Source organism: Sorex araneus, chromosome 5 (genome assembly GCF_027595985.1).
Source record: "Sorex araneus isolate mSorAra2 chromosome 5, mSorAra2.pri, whole genome shotgun sequence".
NCBI lineage: Eukaryota > Metazoa > Chordata > Mammalia > Eulipotyphla > Soricidae > Sorex > Sorex araneus.
The window spans coordinates 91,657,091-91,671,324 of NC_073306.1; the positions used below are offsets into that span (position 1 = coordinate 91,657,091).

Sequence of the window (14,234 nt, forward strand, 5' to 3'; positions counted from 1 at the left end):
TTCCAGGGGATAAGTATGAAATGATATCAGTTCCTGTCATGGTATGGTCAGGCCACACAATTTGGAGCTTTGTTTCTGCATTTGCAGAGAGGAACATACTGACTTCTCCCTTTCCTGACAGGAGACAAGAAGGTCATGAGAATCCACTGTAGAACTGAAAACCTTCCACAAATAGCAGGATCCCAGCCCTCACCTTCCAACTTGCTGAGAACCTCAATATTGTTCCTGATCAATCTACTTCTTTTTCCCTGATGAACAGTGACAACACTAGCCAGAGACCAGAAGGCACAAAAGTTGCAACTGGATTTCAGCCCCCATCCCTCATGCAGAAGAGATGAATGGAGAACAGAAGCCCATATCAAATTTCTCACACAACTTCAATTTAAATTAATCTTCCTTTAATGAAATTAAAAAAATGGTGCATTGCATAATATCTGTGGTCACAGTATAAAACAATTAGTTTGTATAACATCAGATATGGACAAAAAATACACAAGACCCTTTCTTTGTCTACATAAAATCCGGCAGATCCATCCTTATGTGCCACGCTAAAAAAAGAAAAGTCAACTTTTTTCTCCTAGTGATCTGCACACAATATTTATCACTGAGAATTTGGTCAAACAGTGGAGAAGAACTTACCCAAATCCCAGTTCCCTTCTTCCCTTGTCATCTGTGAAGCTAGGAAAAAAAAGTTTTCTTAAAGTTGCAAGTCATGAAGTATTGCTTATTATTTCTGCCCAAAAGGCTCAGTCTTTGGCGCACGATGTCAGTGACAAGATCATGGCTGCAGATAGTCTGCAAAGTGAGAAGCGAGAGCGCAGGGAGCTCCTCTGCCAGGATCCCAGGGGAAAGTGGGGTGGGGGGGAGCATCTGCCCCCAAAATTCAAAATTAGGACTTCAATCCAGTTGGTGACTCAGTTTTTCATCTTGTGAAAAAATTGGAAAAGTTGTTGAAAAGTCAGAGTAGGCAGGTTTTTCTTTTTCTCCTCAAAAGTGAATAGTGTATGTAAACATTAGAAAGTAAACACTTTGAAACAATTTTGAAGTTTCCAGCTGAGTCTAGCTCAGGTTCTTTCTGTGTGACCTTCCCTCCTGGTGCCTCCTCCAAGATTGAGGAGGAGACCCAACACTTTGCATCGAGTTATCAAGTTCCTTTCTATTCAGAAGTGCAAGTCAGTCTGTCGTGTGCATCAAGGCTGTTCCTGCCCCTGGTCACACCCTTGGCTCTGGGTGATACACTTCCAGAAGAGCACTTTCTATGAGGTGCTCTTATTTGCTACAGCAAAAGAGGGATTCCCAACGTCTCAACTCCCAGGCACGGCTAAGTCCCATGGAGGCACAAGGTCCCTGGTTCGCACTCTGGGATTGCCCCTGGCATGGTGCCTGCCCAGTGGAAGAGAGTGAGGTGGGGATTGAGGCCTCCACTGAAGAGTGTGGAGGTCCCCTCAGCCATGCAGGGCACCTGCTGAGAACCTCCTGTGTTTTTACACACACTCCAGTCCACCTGGTCTTGAACAATGCACAGCCCCCTTCATGTTAGGCAAGAAGGACCCCCGATAACAATAATCCTGAATTTTCTTGTAAACATGACGACTGCCAGGGTTCAGAGAGCCATCACTAACACAGCACCTGTCTCACGTGCTCTCACTTCCACTCCCTGAGGTCCAGGGTGCTCAGAGTCCTCCCTTCTTCCTCTAACTGCTCACACTTTGGGGGGCAAACTTGCCGCCCATCTTTCTGCCTGCTTATGCTGCGCCCAGGATCCACTTTGGCTGCGACTAAGAGCACAGAAGCTGGTTTCTGAGACCTAAGAGGTCTCCTCTGGGCACAAAATAAATAAAAAGGAAGACTTGGTAGCGAACTGCCTCCCGGGGGTGGGGTGGTGCTTAGAGAGAGTGAATGGGGGACAGGAGAGTGAGGGGAGGCCAGGGAGTGGGAAGGGAGCTGGAAGGGGTGCGGCTAGTTAGCCCACTAGACAAAGAGCCGCACATGAATGGCCATCAGTTTGCAGGACTTTATTGCTTAGAACAAATGCATGTTTTTTCCTCTTGGGAAGACAGAGTGGTGTCAGATCCCTGGCAGACAGGATCAAAGCAGGGTGCATTGCCAGGAGAGCAGGAGTTAGCCTGGAAGCTGTGGGCACCCAGGCAGCTTCCTAAAGGTCAGAGTTGGGAGGGACAAAGAGAGGGGAGACCCTCCGGGGAGTGGGAGCTGGAGAGGAGCAGCTTTCCTCCTCTTCCTCCCCAGGGCAGACACAGAGGGGCAAACAGACTGCTCCCTCATGTCCTTTGAAGCCATTTTACAGGACCATAAATTGCCGGGTTGTTTTCTGTGAAAAATCAAATGCATGGCAAAATGCACCTTTCCTCAATCACCCCTGCAGGGGCTCGTCAAAGACTTGAAGGACAGCAAAAGTCATGGAAAATGCATGGTTATTCTAGGCAATTTCTGGTCTTGTGAAGTCTGTCAATCTTGCAAGCAGCAATTTAGCCTTTGCATGAAGGAACCCCAGCAGCCTGTGAAGTATACATGGTGTATCAGGCAGTCCCCTAGTAGACGGGCCTTCTCTCCTGCAAGCCCAGCTCCCAGGATCCTTCTGTGCCTGCCTCCTCCTCCCAGCAAGCCTCCTTTCCAATCTGGATAGAGAAGGTGGGAGTGGGGGGTGGGTGGGTGGGGGAGTCATATTTGTCTTCAGATTCACTCTTAAGGCGAAGGTGGCGAGATAAGGTGCTTGGTGGAGAGCCAAACTCCAGATTCCAGGCCGGTGGCTTCCGCACTCTCGCAGAAAACAAATACAAAAGAAGTGGGAAAGGGGTGAGGAAGCCAAAGAGAAAAAGGAAGAATATATTTGAGCTCACGGAGTAAAGCCATGCTCCAAGGTGAGATTTCCAGGGTCATCAAAACCCCTATGAAGAGGGGTGGGCCAGCGAGTCAAAGCAAAGAAGACCAGAGCCTCCAGTTCAAGTCTGTGCTGGCTTGTACCCGCACGGAGGCTGGCCCCTGGCCCCAAGTCTCCCCCGCAGGTACCTCCATGCCCACTCAAGACTCAGAACTCTGAATGTCACCACCCCTTCCTCACCACCCCCTTGCAATGAATGGGAAAAACACACAAGTCAGAGGATCCCCAAAACCAGTAGGAGAAAAAAATTAGACGAACATTAAGTATTTCGAAAGCCGCGCACACACTGCTGGCTGGAGTGTGAAGTACCATGAAGAGCAGGCTGGGTGCTGGTAAACAGGTCCCGCAGCCAGCTTGGCGTGCTGTGGGAGTGGTAACAGCCCACCTGAGATTACAGTGGACTGGGCTCAGTGTCACGCATTGCAGTCAGCCATTGAGGTCCCCTTCTTGCCTGTCCCTTTGCAGGGTCTGCATCACTGGCCTAGTCCATCTCCATGGACATGAGGCGGCGGCGCTCACGCCGGGTGTCCTGCACCTCCTTCTTGCAGCACCAGTGAGAGCTGCAGTAGCCAATGAGGCAGGACAGGAGCCCGATGACTGTGGACAGGCCCACGCCGATCAGCAGTGGGTACTTGAAGGCATTCAGGACTGCAAGGAAGGCAGAGAAGAAGGGTAAGTTGCAGACGGAGGGCCTTAGGGAAGACCACCATCTCCCACCCTGCCCCCCACAACCCGGTGCATCACACACTGCACACACAGCTGTCCTTTGCACTGTGTCCACTTAAGACAGGAACAGCTTAGCCACATATGTCCTTAAAATGAGCAAGATCTGCTGGGGGAGGGTGGGGTAAGAAGGAGAAAGAGATTTCACTGGTTCTCTTTGAATATCATCTTGCTTCTTAGGGTTTTGGCAGAAGATTGATTTTAAAAAGTCAGTATAAGGGCACCCACATCCAACAGCAGATGGATGCTTAAAAAAAGAACCCTGCATAAATCAATCCTATGCATCAAAAGACTGAAGTGTGCTAGGGAGCTATTTTAAGTAGCACTATAGTAAATTATCTAGCAAAGTGAATAATCACTCCCTGACTTGTTGGGGGGTGGGGGTGGAGACTGGATTTTCATATGGAGTTTATTCAAGCCAGGCGCTCCTCTGCGGCAGACACAGTAGGAATGAGGAGGTGGAGGCATGTGCAAACATGGTTCACTCTCACGCTCCAAATCTCAGAACCCTTTCCAGGCGCCAACGGGCCTGAGGGCTGGCAGGCCTATGGAGGAGTGATGCTTCATGCACTTTAATTCCCACACCCCTCCCCATCATGGCAGTTATTATTCCATTTTACAAGACAGGGCACAAAGGATCAACAAGGCTAAGACACCTCTGATGGAGCTGGGGTTCACGTTCCAGTTTCCCCCAAACTACATGTCATTAGAGAACCATAGTCAAAAGAGTCAGGCAGTCTTAGAGAGCACCTGTGCTCAAATGCTCTCCACTGGAGATTTTGCTTTTGGTTTTCAATTCACGTTTATGCTATGCTTTTGTAGAGAAGATGTGTCATTTGTTAACCAGGCAACAACCCACTCTGCATGTCCTGAGGTGCGCAGGGCACTGGGTGCCAGATCACCTGGCAAGGCTAACTCTGGTGCCACTGGAACTATGGGTGTTCCTCTCTCCACAGCCCCTGCCCTGCCACAGTCTCCTACATCAGTGACACTGGAAGGAAGGAGTCTCCACTTGCTGAGCAGCAGAGCTAACAGTGTGTCAGGAGCCCACTCACCACCTCTCATGCAGCCCAGACCTGCTCTCCAGAGCCTGTCTCTGCCCCTGCCTAGCAGCTTCTGTGCCAACCTTCAAGCACAGCAAAGTGGGTCTGGCAGCATTTATAGAGGAGGGAAGCACTTAGAATCTTTCCAGAAGTCTTAAAAAGCATTTGCATGGGGCTGCCACAGGGTGGAGATGAACCAATGCATAGGTGCTCACCGTCCATCTTCACCGTTATGAAGATGGGCTTGGCCTGGATCTCTGCCTTCTTCTGCCAGGAACCCGTGGGCGACTTCACCCATGGCGTCACAGCACAATAATAGTTGCCAAAGTCTTGGTCCTCTGAGCTATGCACACGCAGAAGGAACTCCAGCTCACTTAGGCGCTCCAGGCTGAGGTCACTTTTCCAGCCCCTCTGGGTCGTGGTCACAATCCCTTTCTGATCCAGGGAAGACAGGAGCACTGGGGCCTTGTCAAGGCCAAAGGAGTGCACAGCAAACCAGGACACATCAAAGGCCATGTCATCTGTAGGGCAGGAAGCCAAAGTGCTGGCATCAGCCACAGGCAGAAGGAGCCTGTGGGACCCCTTCTTCAGACAGCGACATCCAACAGCTGTCTTCCCTGCTGCCTCCAAGGGGGCGCACCCTGCACCCCTCTTCTTGGAGTCACAGAAACAGAAACCATGTTGGAGGTCACTTTGCTAAGAAGTGGCAGTGTGAGTCCGGCCCCCCTCATCATACTCCTGCCCTACCCAGCCAGAGAAAACTAGCAGAACCTCCAAATGTCCCCTCTGGAAAACTTGGGGCCCTACAGCTGAAACAGGCACTACCGCTTGCTGTCCAGAGACTCCCCAAGAAAATCAGTCCTCCAATTTCTCAGCCAGCATCTCTCAGCTGGGGAAGGCCCTGGCAGTCATAGAGATCAGAAGGAATGGGAGGGAGTGGGGCGGTGCAGTGGCCACTGTGTGCTGAGGCTTTTAGCCCTGCCTACGGAAATGCTAGAGGGGTGAGAAACAGGCAAGCTGAGACAACCAAACAGAGTGTAGAAGTCCTGGAGAGCACTGTGCCTGCCTAGTGAGAACTCTGCAGATTGAAGGCCCTACTGGCCTACAGGGACTTGAAATGGACATTAGAAATAAGATAGGTGAGTGGTGGTACCTGGAACCTCATCTCCTTTCTGTCACCCCTGACACCAGCAGTGCTGGGTCTGAGGTCCTCTAAGAGGCCAGGAAGGACCTGCAGACACTGCATGAACCCATTGCTCTGTACAGAGTGTACGTGGGGGCTCGCCCTTTGGTGCTGAGGACCATGGCCAGTCAGGCAGGATTCTGCCCAGTGGTGGAGGTCTGGTGGTGGGTGATGTGTTGGTTCTAGGGATGAGGTAGTGTTGGGGGTTAGACCCGGGGTTATGTAGGGAGCCATGTGGTACCTGGACTATAGTTCATAGCCTCACACATGCAAGGCCTATACTCCAGCCCTTCGTGCCATCTCCCTGGCCCACAAATACTATTTTATCTCAAACTCATGTGACAAGGCTCATATACCATATAAAATTCACTATTCAGTGAACTAGTACAGGGGTTAGGGGCTTGGCTTTGTATTCAGGCAATCCTGCCTGACCCCAGCACCACATATGGTCTCCCAGGGAGAGACACGAGGGATCCCTGAGCATGAAGCCAGGCAGGAATCATTTATGAGAGGAGTAAGCATCGCTGACTGTGACTCAAACTCCCTCCCCCACAAAAAATTAAAGAACATAATTTTTGCTATAAAGAATAGTCTGCATAAAGATACTCTTAACTTCAAACAGCACCTTCTAAGGCAATTCAATGACATTCAGACGCTCACCTAGTCAAAAAGAATGTGTCAAAAGTAAGAGCAAGATTCCCACCAAATTAGCCAGAAGATGATTTTTTTTCAGTGTACTCTAAAATGACCAGGGTGGTCTGAGAGATTGTATAGCAGGTAAGACACTGAACCATAAGTTCAATCCTGAGCACCCTATATGGTCCCTGTGCCCAAAGAGGAATGATCCCTGACAATCACCCCCAAAACAACAATATAAATGCCCAGGGCCCAAGAAAATCTCAAACCCAGGTTCACATACAGGAAGATTACTCTATACTTTGGTGTTCAAAAGACCAGATTTTCCTCCCTGGCTACTTATGGGGACATTTAAAAATAAAATGAAACTGTTGGTCATTTCATGTCAAACAGATCAGTTCCCTGGAGACAGAGGGAATGTTCATGCACTCTGGATTCTGAGACAGGGGGCCTAGAACACACTCAGGAAATACTGGCTCTGTCTCCTTAGGTTCAGGGGGCTCCTGAAGGCCAAAGGTCATGATTATACCCAGTCCTTGTGCCCAGACCCAGCCTTCAGTCCAGCTGTATTTTCTCAAGCGATGGCAAGCCCCAAGGAGCTGTGACAGTCCAATGAATGTTTCAAGTTCCCAGGGACTTAGACTCTTCTTCTGTAAAATGGAATGATAAGAGCGCCCTGGTCAGATTTGTTCCCTTTCTAAATGCTGAGAATAACACCCGGAACACAGTGATGCCCAATAAGTTGATTGCCACAAACCTCCATATCACCACAGATTGACATCTATGCAACTTGAAGAATACAACTCTTAAATCATATGAGGAAGAGCGAGTCCCCGAGCCCCACACCACCAAAAATCCTATTTGACAGGATCCACACCCAGGGCCAGGGATGGAGCTCAGTGGTACAAAGCTCATACCTTATGTGCATGAGGCCCTGGGCCCAATCCCCAACACTACAACAACCAAAGCAAACCCAACCCCACAGAGTCCACACCCAGCAGTGCCCAGAGCCATGCCTCAAAGTGCAGGGGTGTCACAGGGGACTGGGAGCTCAGGGTTTTGCACAGGTGAAGGGTATGCTCCAATACTGTGCTCTCTCTTCTGCATGACTATAATTTTTTTTTTTAAATACCAGGATGAAAAATCAGCTTTAATATCAAGGTATAAAGCAAAGCCATGATCAACATACCTCATTTATCCTGGTCAAATGCATATTTTTTAAACTTTTAAATGCTAACATAAATAAATATTTACCAAAATGTGCACTCACAGAGTGAACTTTTATTTACAATACACAATTTATAATCTATTGTATTTGATTAGTTCAAGTGAAGAACATTATACTTTTTGCTTTAATAACAGTGGGACACAAAACAATTTCTCAGGTAGTGCATGACTATAATTTTGATCCCCTCCCCCAAGCTTTAAAGGGAGCCCTCAGGCACTGTAAGGGCTACCTGTAGGACACCCATGGAGCCCAGGTGAGAGCTTCTGATGAGTCCTCAGCATCGATCCACCCTATGGACATGCGTGTGAGACATGCACTGTCCTGTGCACACCTGTGCCACTCGATGGGGCCTGCAGGGGCTCTGGTCACCAGCATGCACCTGGAGCAGAGTCTGCCCACGACTCCCTGGCCCTGAGCTGGTACCACCTACAGAGCCCTCACCTGGCATCTATTCCCAGGCCTGGTGTTAGTTAACAGAGGCCTTCTCCTGATGATTCCAGAGTCACCTGTCTGTGGAATGTGACTGATGCAAGTGACATCAGGGCCTGGACCCACACTTGGTGTCAACAACTCAGGCCCCATTTCAATCCACTGCCCCACCTGGCTTGTCTCTGCTCCACTTGGACTCTCTCACTCCCTCTTCTTGCTTTCTCTCCAACATTGTCGCCAGCATGCTGGTCTCAGGCTGAGCTTCTGGAGGTCTGGATCCAGGACAGCACCTCCAACAGACCACAGTCTCCTGTCCTCTGGGCACCTGGCACAGCAGTACGAGCCACTCTCTCCCTCCCAGGGTGACCTGCCCAGCCCCAGAGGACTTTCCTTGTGTGCCTGTGGAACCTGTGAGGGAACCCGCTCTGATGACTTGCGTTAATTATTCAGACTCTTCCTCTCACACAGTATGGAGAGAAAAGTGCTAGTAAACTGTGATCTGCAGCAGAACAGCTACCTAGAGCTTCTGTAATTACCCTTGTGGTAAAGACTTGAATAGTAAGGGCACAATCAGTGATCTGTTAATTTGCTGAGAACAGGCATTGAGAAATTTATTTTGGAAGGTGTCATAAATGAACCTGAAGAGGGAGACTGGCCTTTTGGTATCTAGTTCTTCTGAAAATGATTTCTCTCCTAAACCTTCAGCAGCCTCATGTACTTTTACCTTTATTTTCACTGTTTTCTTTGGGTGGCTCAGGGACTATGTGTGGTGCCAGAGATCACACAGGGCAGCTGCGATGCACTCAGGCCTGCCTTAACCTCTGTGCTATCTTCCAGATGCTATTTTCACTTCTGAACTGGATGTCTTCAACCCTTCACACTGCAGACACTGGAGAAGCCCCTCACTGGGAAACGCTGCTTGTTGCTTCCACCTCCAGGAACAGGCTAACTGCTGGAGGGGACTTCTCATTTTTCCTTTCATTTCCCAGCAAACATGTCTCCTTTCCCCCAGCTCCAGGGATGGCCACATTCAGGCTCCCAGAGAGAGCTGAGGTTGATTGCAAACAGCAAGGGCCAGTCAGCACCGGCATGTGGGCCCACCTCCGCCCACCAGCTGAATTTGGAAATCAAGTTTCACCAGGACCCAGCCTGGCCACTAGTCTCCCTCCTGATAATACAGATGCTTTCACTGCTTGCAGAATGAAATAGTGTCATTGAACCCTCCTGGTACATGGAGCCCTAAATATTTCTTACTTGGACTCTTCACAATGTTCAGTGGTCCTGAAATAGGGTCCTGACTTTTGATCCCGGCTGGAGCCAGACTTTTTGGTAACAGCTTGTCTAGGTTCTGCTCCTTCACACCAGCTTTGCCCAGGCACAGGCTCAAAGTGGTTGAGAACCTTGGACACTTTGGCCTTTTCAAAAGGGTGGATCTGAGCAAGGCCACGGTGCTGCTCAGGATGGGCTGTGCCTAACCCCGCTAGTAGCTTGTGGAGAAAGCTCTCACCCCCATCCCAACTGCCACCCGGGTTCCCCAGGGTTCCACAGAGCAGGCAGAAGTGGGATGGCCCTACTCAGCAACACTCAAGTGGATCTCATGTTCTTTCATGCCCAGAGGGCCTAAGAGTGACATGGCAGAGGCCTCCTGAGACTGGCCACCTACCATTTCCAGCATCCTGTGAGCCATACTAGTTATTTCTGCAGAGAAAACATTATAAAGATTCACTCAGAATTTCAACTCTGGTGGCATTTGGAGGCTCAGTGGCTTCTCATTTATTCCACTCTGTGTTGTACAGTGATTTCCTTCTGGATTGAAAGTGACCTGAGGACAGACTGAAGTTTTTTTTTTAATTCACTCGCCTTCTGGCTTCTAGAACAGCACCCACCCATTGGTGGAGCCGGGTGGATGAATGCTCACGAGACCGCAGGGCTGGGACTGCATTCTCTTAGTGGGTTTCAAACCAGTTTGAACCAGCTCCAGAGCGGGCCCACCTGACAACTGCAATGCAATTGGCTGGATATGTTTCAGAATCATCCACTGGAGAGCTCTGTTTATTCTACAAGTATGTAGCATCAGTGGAGATGAGATGAGACAAACAACAAGGAGGAAGGAGAAGGAATGCAGAGGTACCTGGATCCAGAGCTGCTCCCTCCATGGTGATGATACAAAATAACTTGATCAGCTCTCCACGGATGACCGATGGTGTGTCCGAATGCACAGAGACATTGAAAGTAGGACCTGGAGGGAAGAAAATGGTCTCATCATTCTGTCACACTTTTCTTGAAGTTCCAAGCTAGGTGCACTCAGGAACATGGAAACAGGATCCCTTTTCTGGGAACAGGACTATGAACTCGAGAACTGCCTCCAGTTCTAGTCTTGCATGTAAGCTGTAAGCTGACATGGACTGGATGCCTGGAATCTCTGAGCCACACAAGGAGTGATCTCTGAGCACAAAGCCAGGAATAAGCCCTGAGCACCACCAAAAACCAAAAAAAAAAAAAACACAAAAAAACCCCCAAAAAACCAAAAGTGTGAGTTCTTGGGTTGTGTTCTCTCAATTCAGAGGGATGCAGGCATCAGAAACACACACACACACACACCCCACCTTAGAGATACACAGTGGAGTTTCACTCAGGTGTAAGGAAAAATGGGGTCTTGTCTTTGCTACAACATGGACAGAACTGGGGTAGGGAGGTGTCATATTTGGTGAAATAAATCAACAGGAGAAAGACAACTCTGGAATGACACGAAATAAGAAAGGAACAAACCAAGGGAGAATGCACTAATGCACTGTGTCCAATGAAAACAAACTGCAGAACAGAACCGAGGCCATGAAGTATATGTGGAGAAGGAGGGGGTGGGTTAGAAGGAACCTGGGAGAGTGTCCTGGGATACTGACAGTGGTAGAGGTGACACAGTAGGCCACAGTAATCGTTACCCTAAAGTGAGGAGAAATACAGTTCTGCTGGATATCAACCCTACATGCTTTAGGCTTCACTGGCTTGTACACTTTCTGAGGACATGATGAATAATCAGACTAGTTTTGAAAAGACCCCTTTACAGTGCTGGAGAGGCAGTAGGGGGGTTAAGATGTTTGTCTGCGCACAGCCAACCCCAGTTCGATCACCAGCAGCACCCTCTATGGTCCCCCACAAGAGTAAGCCCTGAGTGCAGAACCAGAAGAAACCCTAAGCAATACTAGATGTGGTCCCCAAACCACCCCCTCAAAACAAAGACCCCTATTCTTCCAAAGACCAGATGATGTTTCGAGAGAACCATGCCCATGCTTGAGTTCCATGTACCTTGCGAGGCAATGGTGTTCCCTTTAAGGTTTGAGGTATAAAGTCATGAGCATACAAACGAGCAACAAAATATGACGAGTAAAGACTGAATACATGAGAATTTGGTAATATTTGCTACAGAGCTGGGTTTTATATAGGTGTGTCTATAGTGCATAAACAAGTGACTTGCTAATTTTTATGTCTACCTGTGGCTCCTTGGACAGAGAGAAGCGTGTTCTTTTTTTCTTTTGTAAGTACAGGGGTTTCACTTCTGGTGGCCTTGGGGACCATATGGGATGCTGGGGACTGAACCCAGGTTGGCCACATGCAAGGCAAGTGCCCTACCTGCTGTATCTTCTCTCCAACTCCAGCCCCTTTTACTTAATTTTTTTTTAATTTAAATTTTTTTATTGAGTCACCATGTGGAAAGTTACAAAGTTTTCAGGTTTAAATCTCAGTTATACAATGCTCGAATACCCATCCCTTCACCAGTGCACATATTCCACCACCAAGAATCCCAGTATAGCTCCACCCCGCACCCCCACACCCCTAACCCCCCCACGCCCCCGCCTGTGTAACTAATAAATTTCACTTTACTTTCACTTTGATTGCATACAATATTTCAACAAAACTCACTATTATTGTTTGGAGAGTCTCTCCCCTAAAGTCAGACCTGCTGAAAAGGAAGCATTAGATAATTTGTTTTCCATTGCTGAGGATGAAGAGGTATGAGGTCGAGTGACCACACTTAGTGGCCTCTCGGTTTTGGGTTTCTGTACTTTAGTATTTTAGTAACTAAGTCCAGAGAGATATCTGCCAGAAGTTGCATCGTTGCCAACTTGTACTTCTCAGTTACATTATATTCCACATATGAGTGCAATCTTTCTATGTCTCTTTCTTTTTTTTTTTTTTTTTTTTTTTGCTTTTTGGGTCACACCTGGCGATGCACAGGGGTTATTCCTGGCTCTGCACTCAGGAATCACCCCTGGCCGTGTTCAGGGGACCATATGGGATGCTGGGATTCGAACCCGGGTCGGTCGCGTGCAAGGCAAACGCCCTACCCGCTGTGCTATCGCTCCAGCCCCTCTATGTCTCTTTCTTTCTGACTCATTTCATTCAACATGATACTTTCCATGTTGATCCATTTATATGCAAATTTCATGACTTCATGTTTTCTGACGGCTACATAGTATTCCATTGTGTAGATGTACCAGCGTTTCTTTAACCAGTCATCTGTTTTGGGGCACTCTGTTTTTTTCCAGATTCTGGCTATTGTAAACAGTGCTGCAATGAACACAGAACTACATATGCCATCTCTACTATACTTTTTTGCCTCTCCGGGATATATTCCCAGGAGTGGTATTGCTGGGTCAAATGGAAGCTCAATTTCTAATTTTTTGAGAATCGTCCATATTATTTTCCAAAAGGGCTGAACCAGTCGGCATTCCCACCAGCAGTGAAGAAGAGTCCCTTTCTCCCTGCATCCACGCCAACACCGGTTGCTTTTGTTTTTTGGGATGTGGGCCAGTCTCTGTGGTGTGAGATGATATCTCATGGTTGTTTTGATCTGCATCTCTCCCTTTTACTTAATTTTTAAGGAAAACTAAGAACCCATGTGCTCTTCTTAGGCAGTTCCTTCAGGTTGGGAATGATTTTTTTCTATGATATTTTATTACCTTTTTCTTATTTGTTCTAAATTCTCCAGGAATTGCCAACATTATTCAAAGCTGACTTTTTGTTCTTTGACTTCCTCACCAGAATTACTTTATTTTCCATGGCATTTCATATACATATATGTGTTTTGGGGCCATACTCGGTGGTGCTCAGGGATTACTTCTGGCAGGCAGGCTTGGTGGGGGGAACTATATAGGGAGAGCCCAGGATTGAACTCAGGTCAGCTGTTGCAAGTGTTGCAAGGTAAACACCTTACCCACTGTAAAATCACTCCACCCTTATCTCTTTTAATTTTGCTTATATTTGATCACCAAATATATTTCTTACACTATCATCTTAGAGGTGAAATCAGATCTCTAAGTGTCTCCCATGTGTTTGTTACTTACTACTGTTTTAATTTTCTTTGACTTTATCCTTCTGTCTTGCATTTGTGTTATTTGCAGTGTATTTCACCTTAATACCTACATGCATATACCTCTCAGAGAGCCCGGCAAGCTACTGAGAGTATCCCGCCCGCACGGCAGAGCCTGGCAAGCTCCCCATGGTGCATTCAATATGCTGAAAACTAACAATAACAGGTCTCATCCCCCTGACCTTGAAAGAGCCTCCAATTGTTGGGAAAGATGAGTAAGGAGAGGCTGCTAAAATCTCAGGGCTGAGATGGATGGAGATGTTACTGGTGCCCGCTCGAGTAAATTGATGAACAACGGGATGACAGTGATGACAGTGATGAAGTACAGGGGTTAAAGAGTTGGCCTGGCACATGGGCAACCCCAGTTCAATTCCAGGCACCAAACGGTCCCCCAACCACTGCCAGGAATGAACCCAGAGCAAAAAGCCTAGTACGGCTCTGCAAAACCTAAAAATTAATGAGTGGGGAGAAAAAGTAAATCTCTGCACGGTTGTTAGGTGAGAGCATAATGCAGCTTCAAATCAAGCTGAATCTGAGAACCCATTTACCTGATCCCAGTTCTGAGTAGCTAGGAATAGGCAAACTAAAAAAGGTTCCACATACTAACAGTCTGGAATTTCCCTGGATTTTCTGGAAAGCAGAGAGAGGGTTGTGGAGCCTGATTCTTTTTTTTTTTTTCAAATTTTTATTAGTGAATCATTGTGAGGTACAGTTATAGACTTTCG

The 14,234-nt window shown here is 47.9% G+C and overlaps 1 protein-coding gene across 1 annotated transcript in view; it reads right to left on the minus strand.

Annotated features, from left to right (window-relative positions):
* Nucleotides 1-387: 387 nt before the first annotated feature.
* The window catches only part of PTGFRN (prostaglandin F2 receptor inhibitor), an 81,892-nt gene continuing 68,045 nt past the window's right edge, over nt 388-14,234 (minus strand). Inside the window, exons 7-9 of the mRNA XM_055140227.1 lie at nt 10,273-10,380; nt 4,881-5,186; nt 388-3,547 (exon numbers count right to left, since the gene is read on the minus strand). Of these exons, the coding sequence (XP_054996202.1) occupies nt 3,381-3,547; nt 4,881-5,186; nt 10,273-10,380 (581 nt within the window). The 3' untranslated portion in view covers nt 388-3,380. The remainder of the gene's footprint in view (nt 3,548-4,880; nt 5,187-10,272; nt 10,381-14,234) is intronic.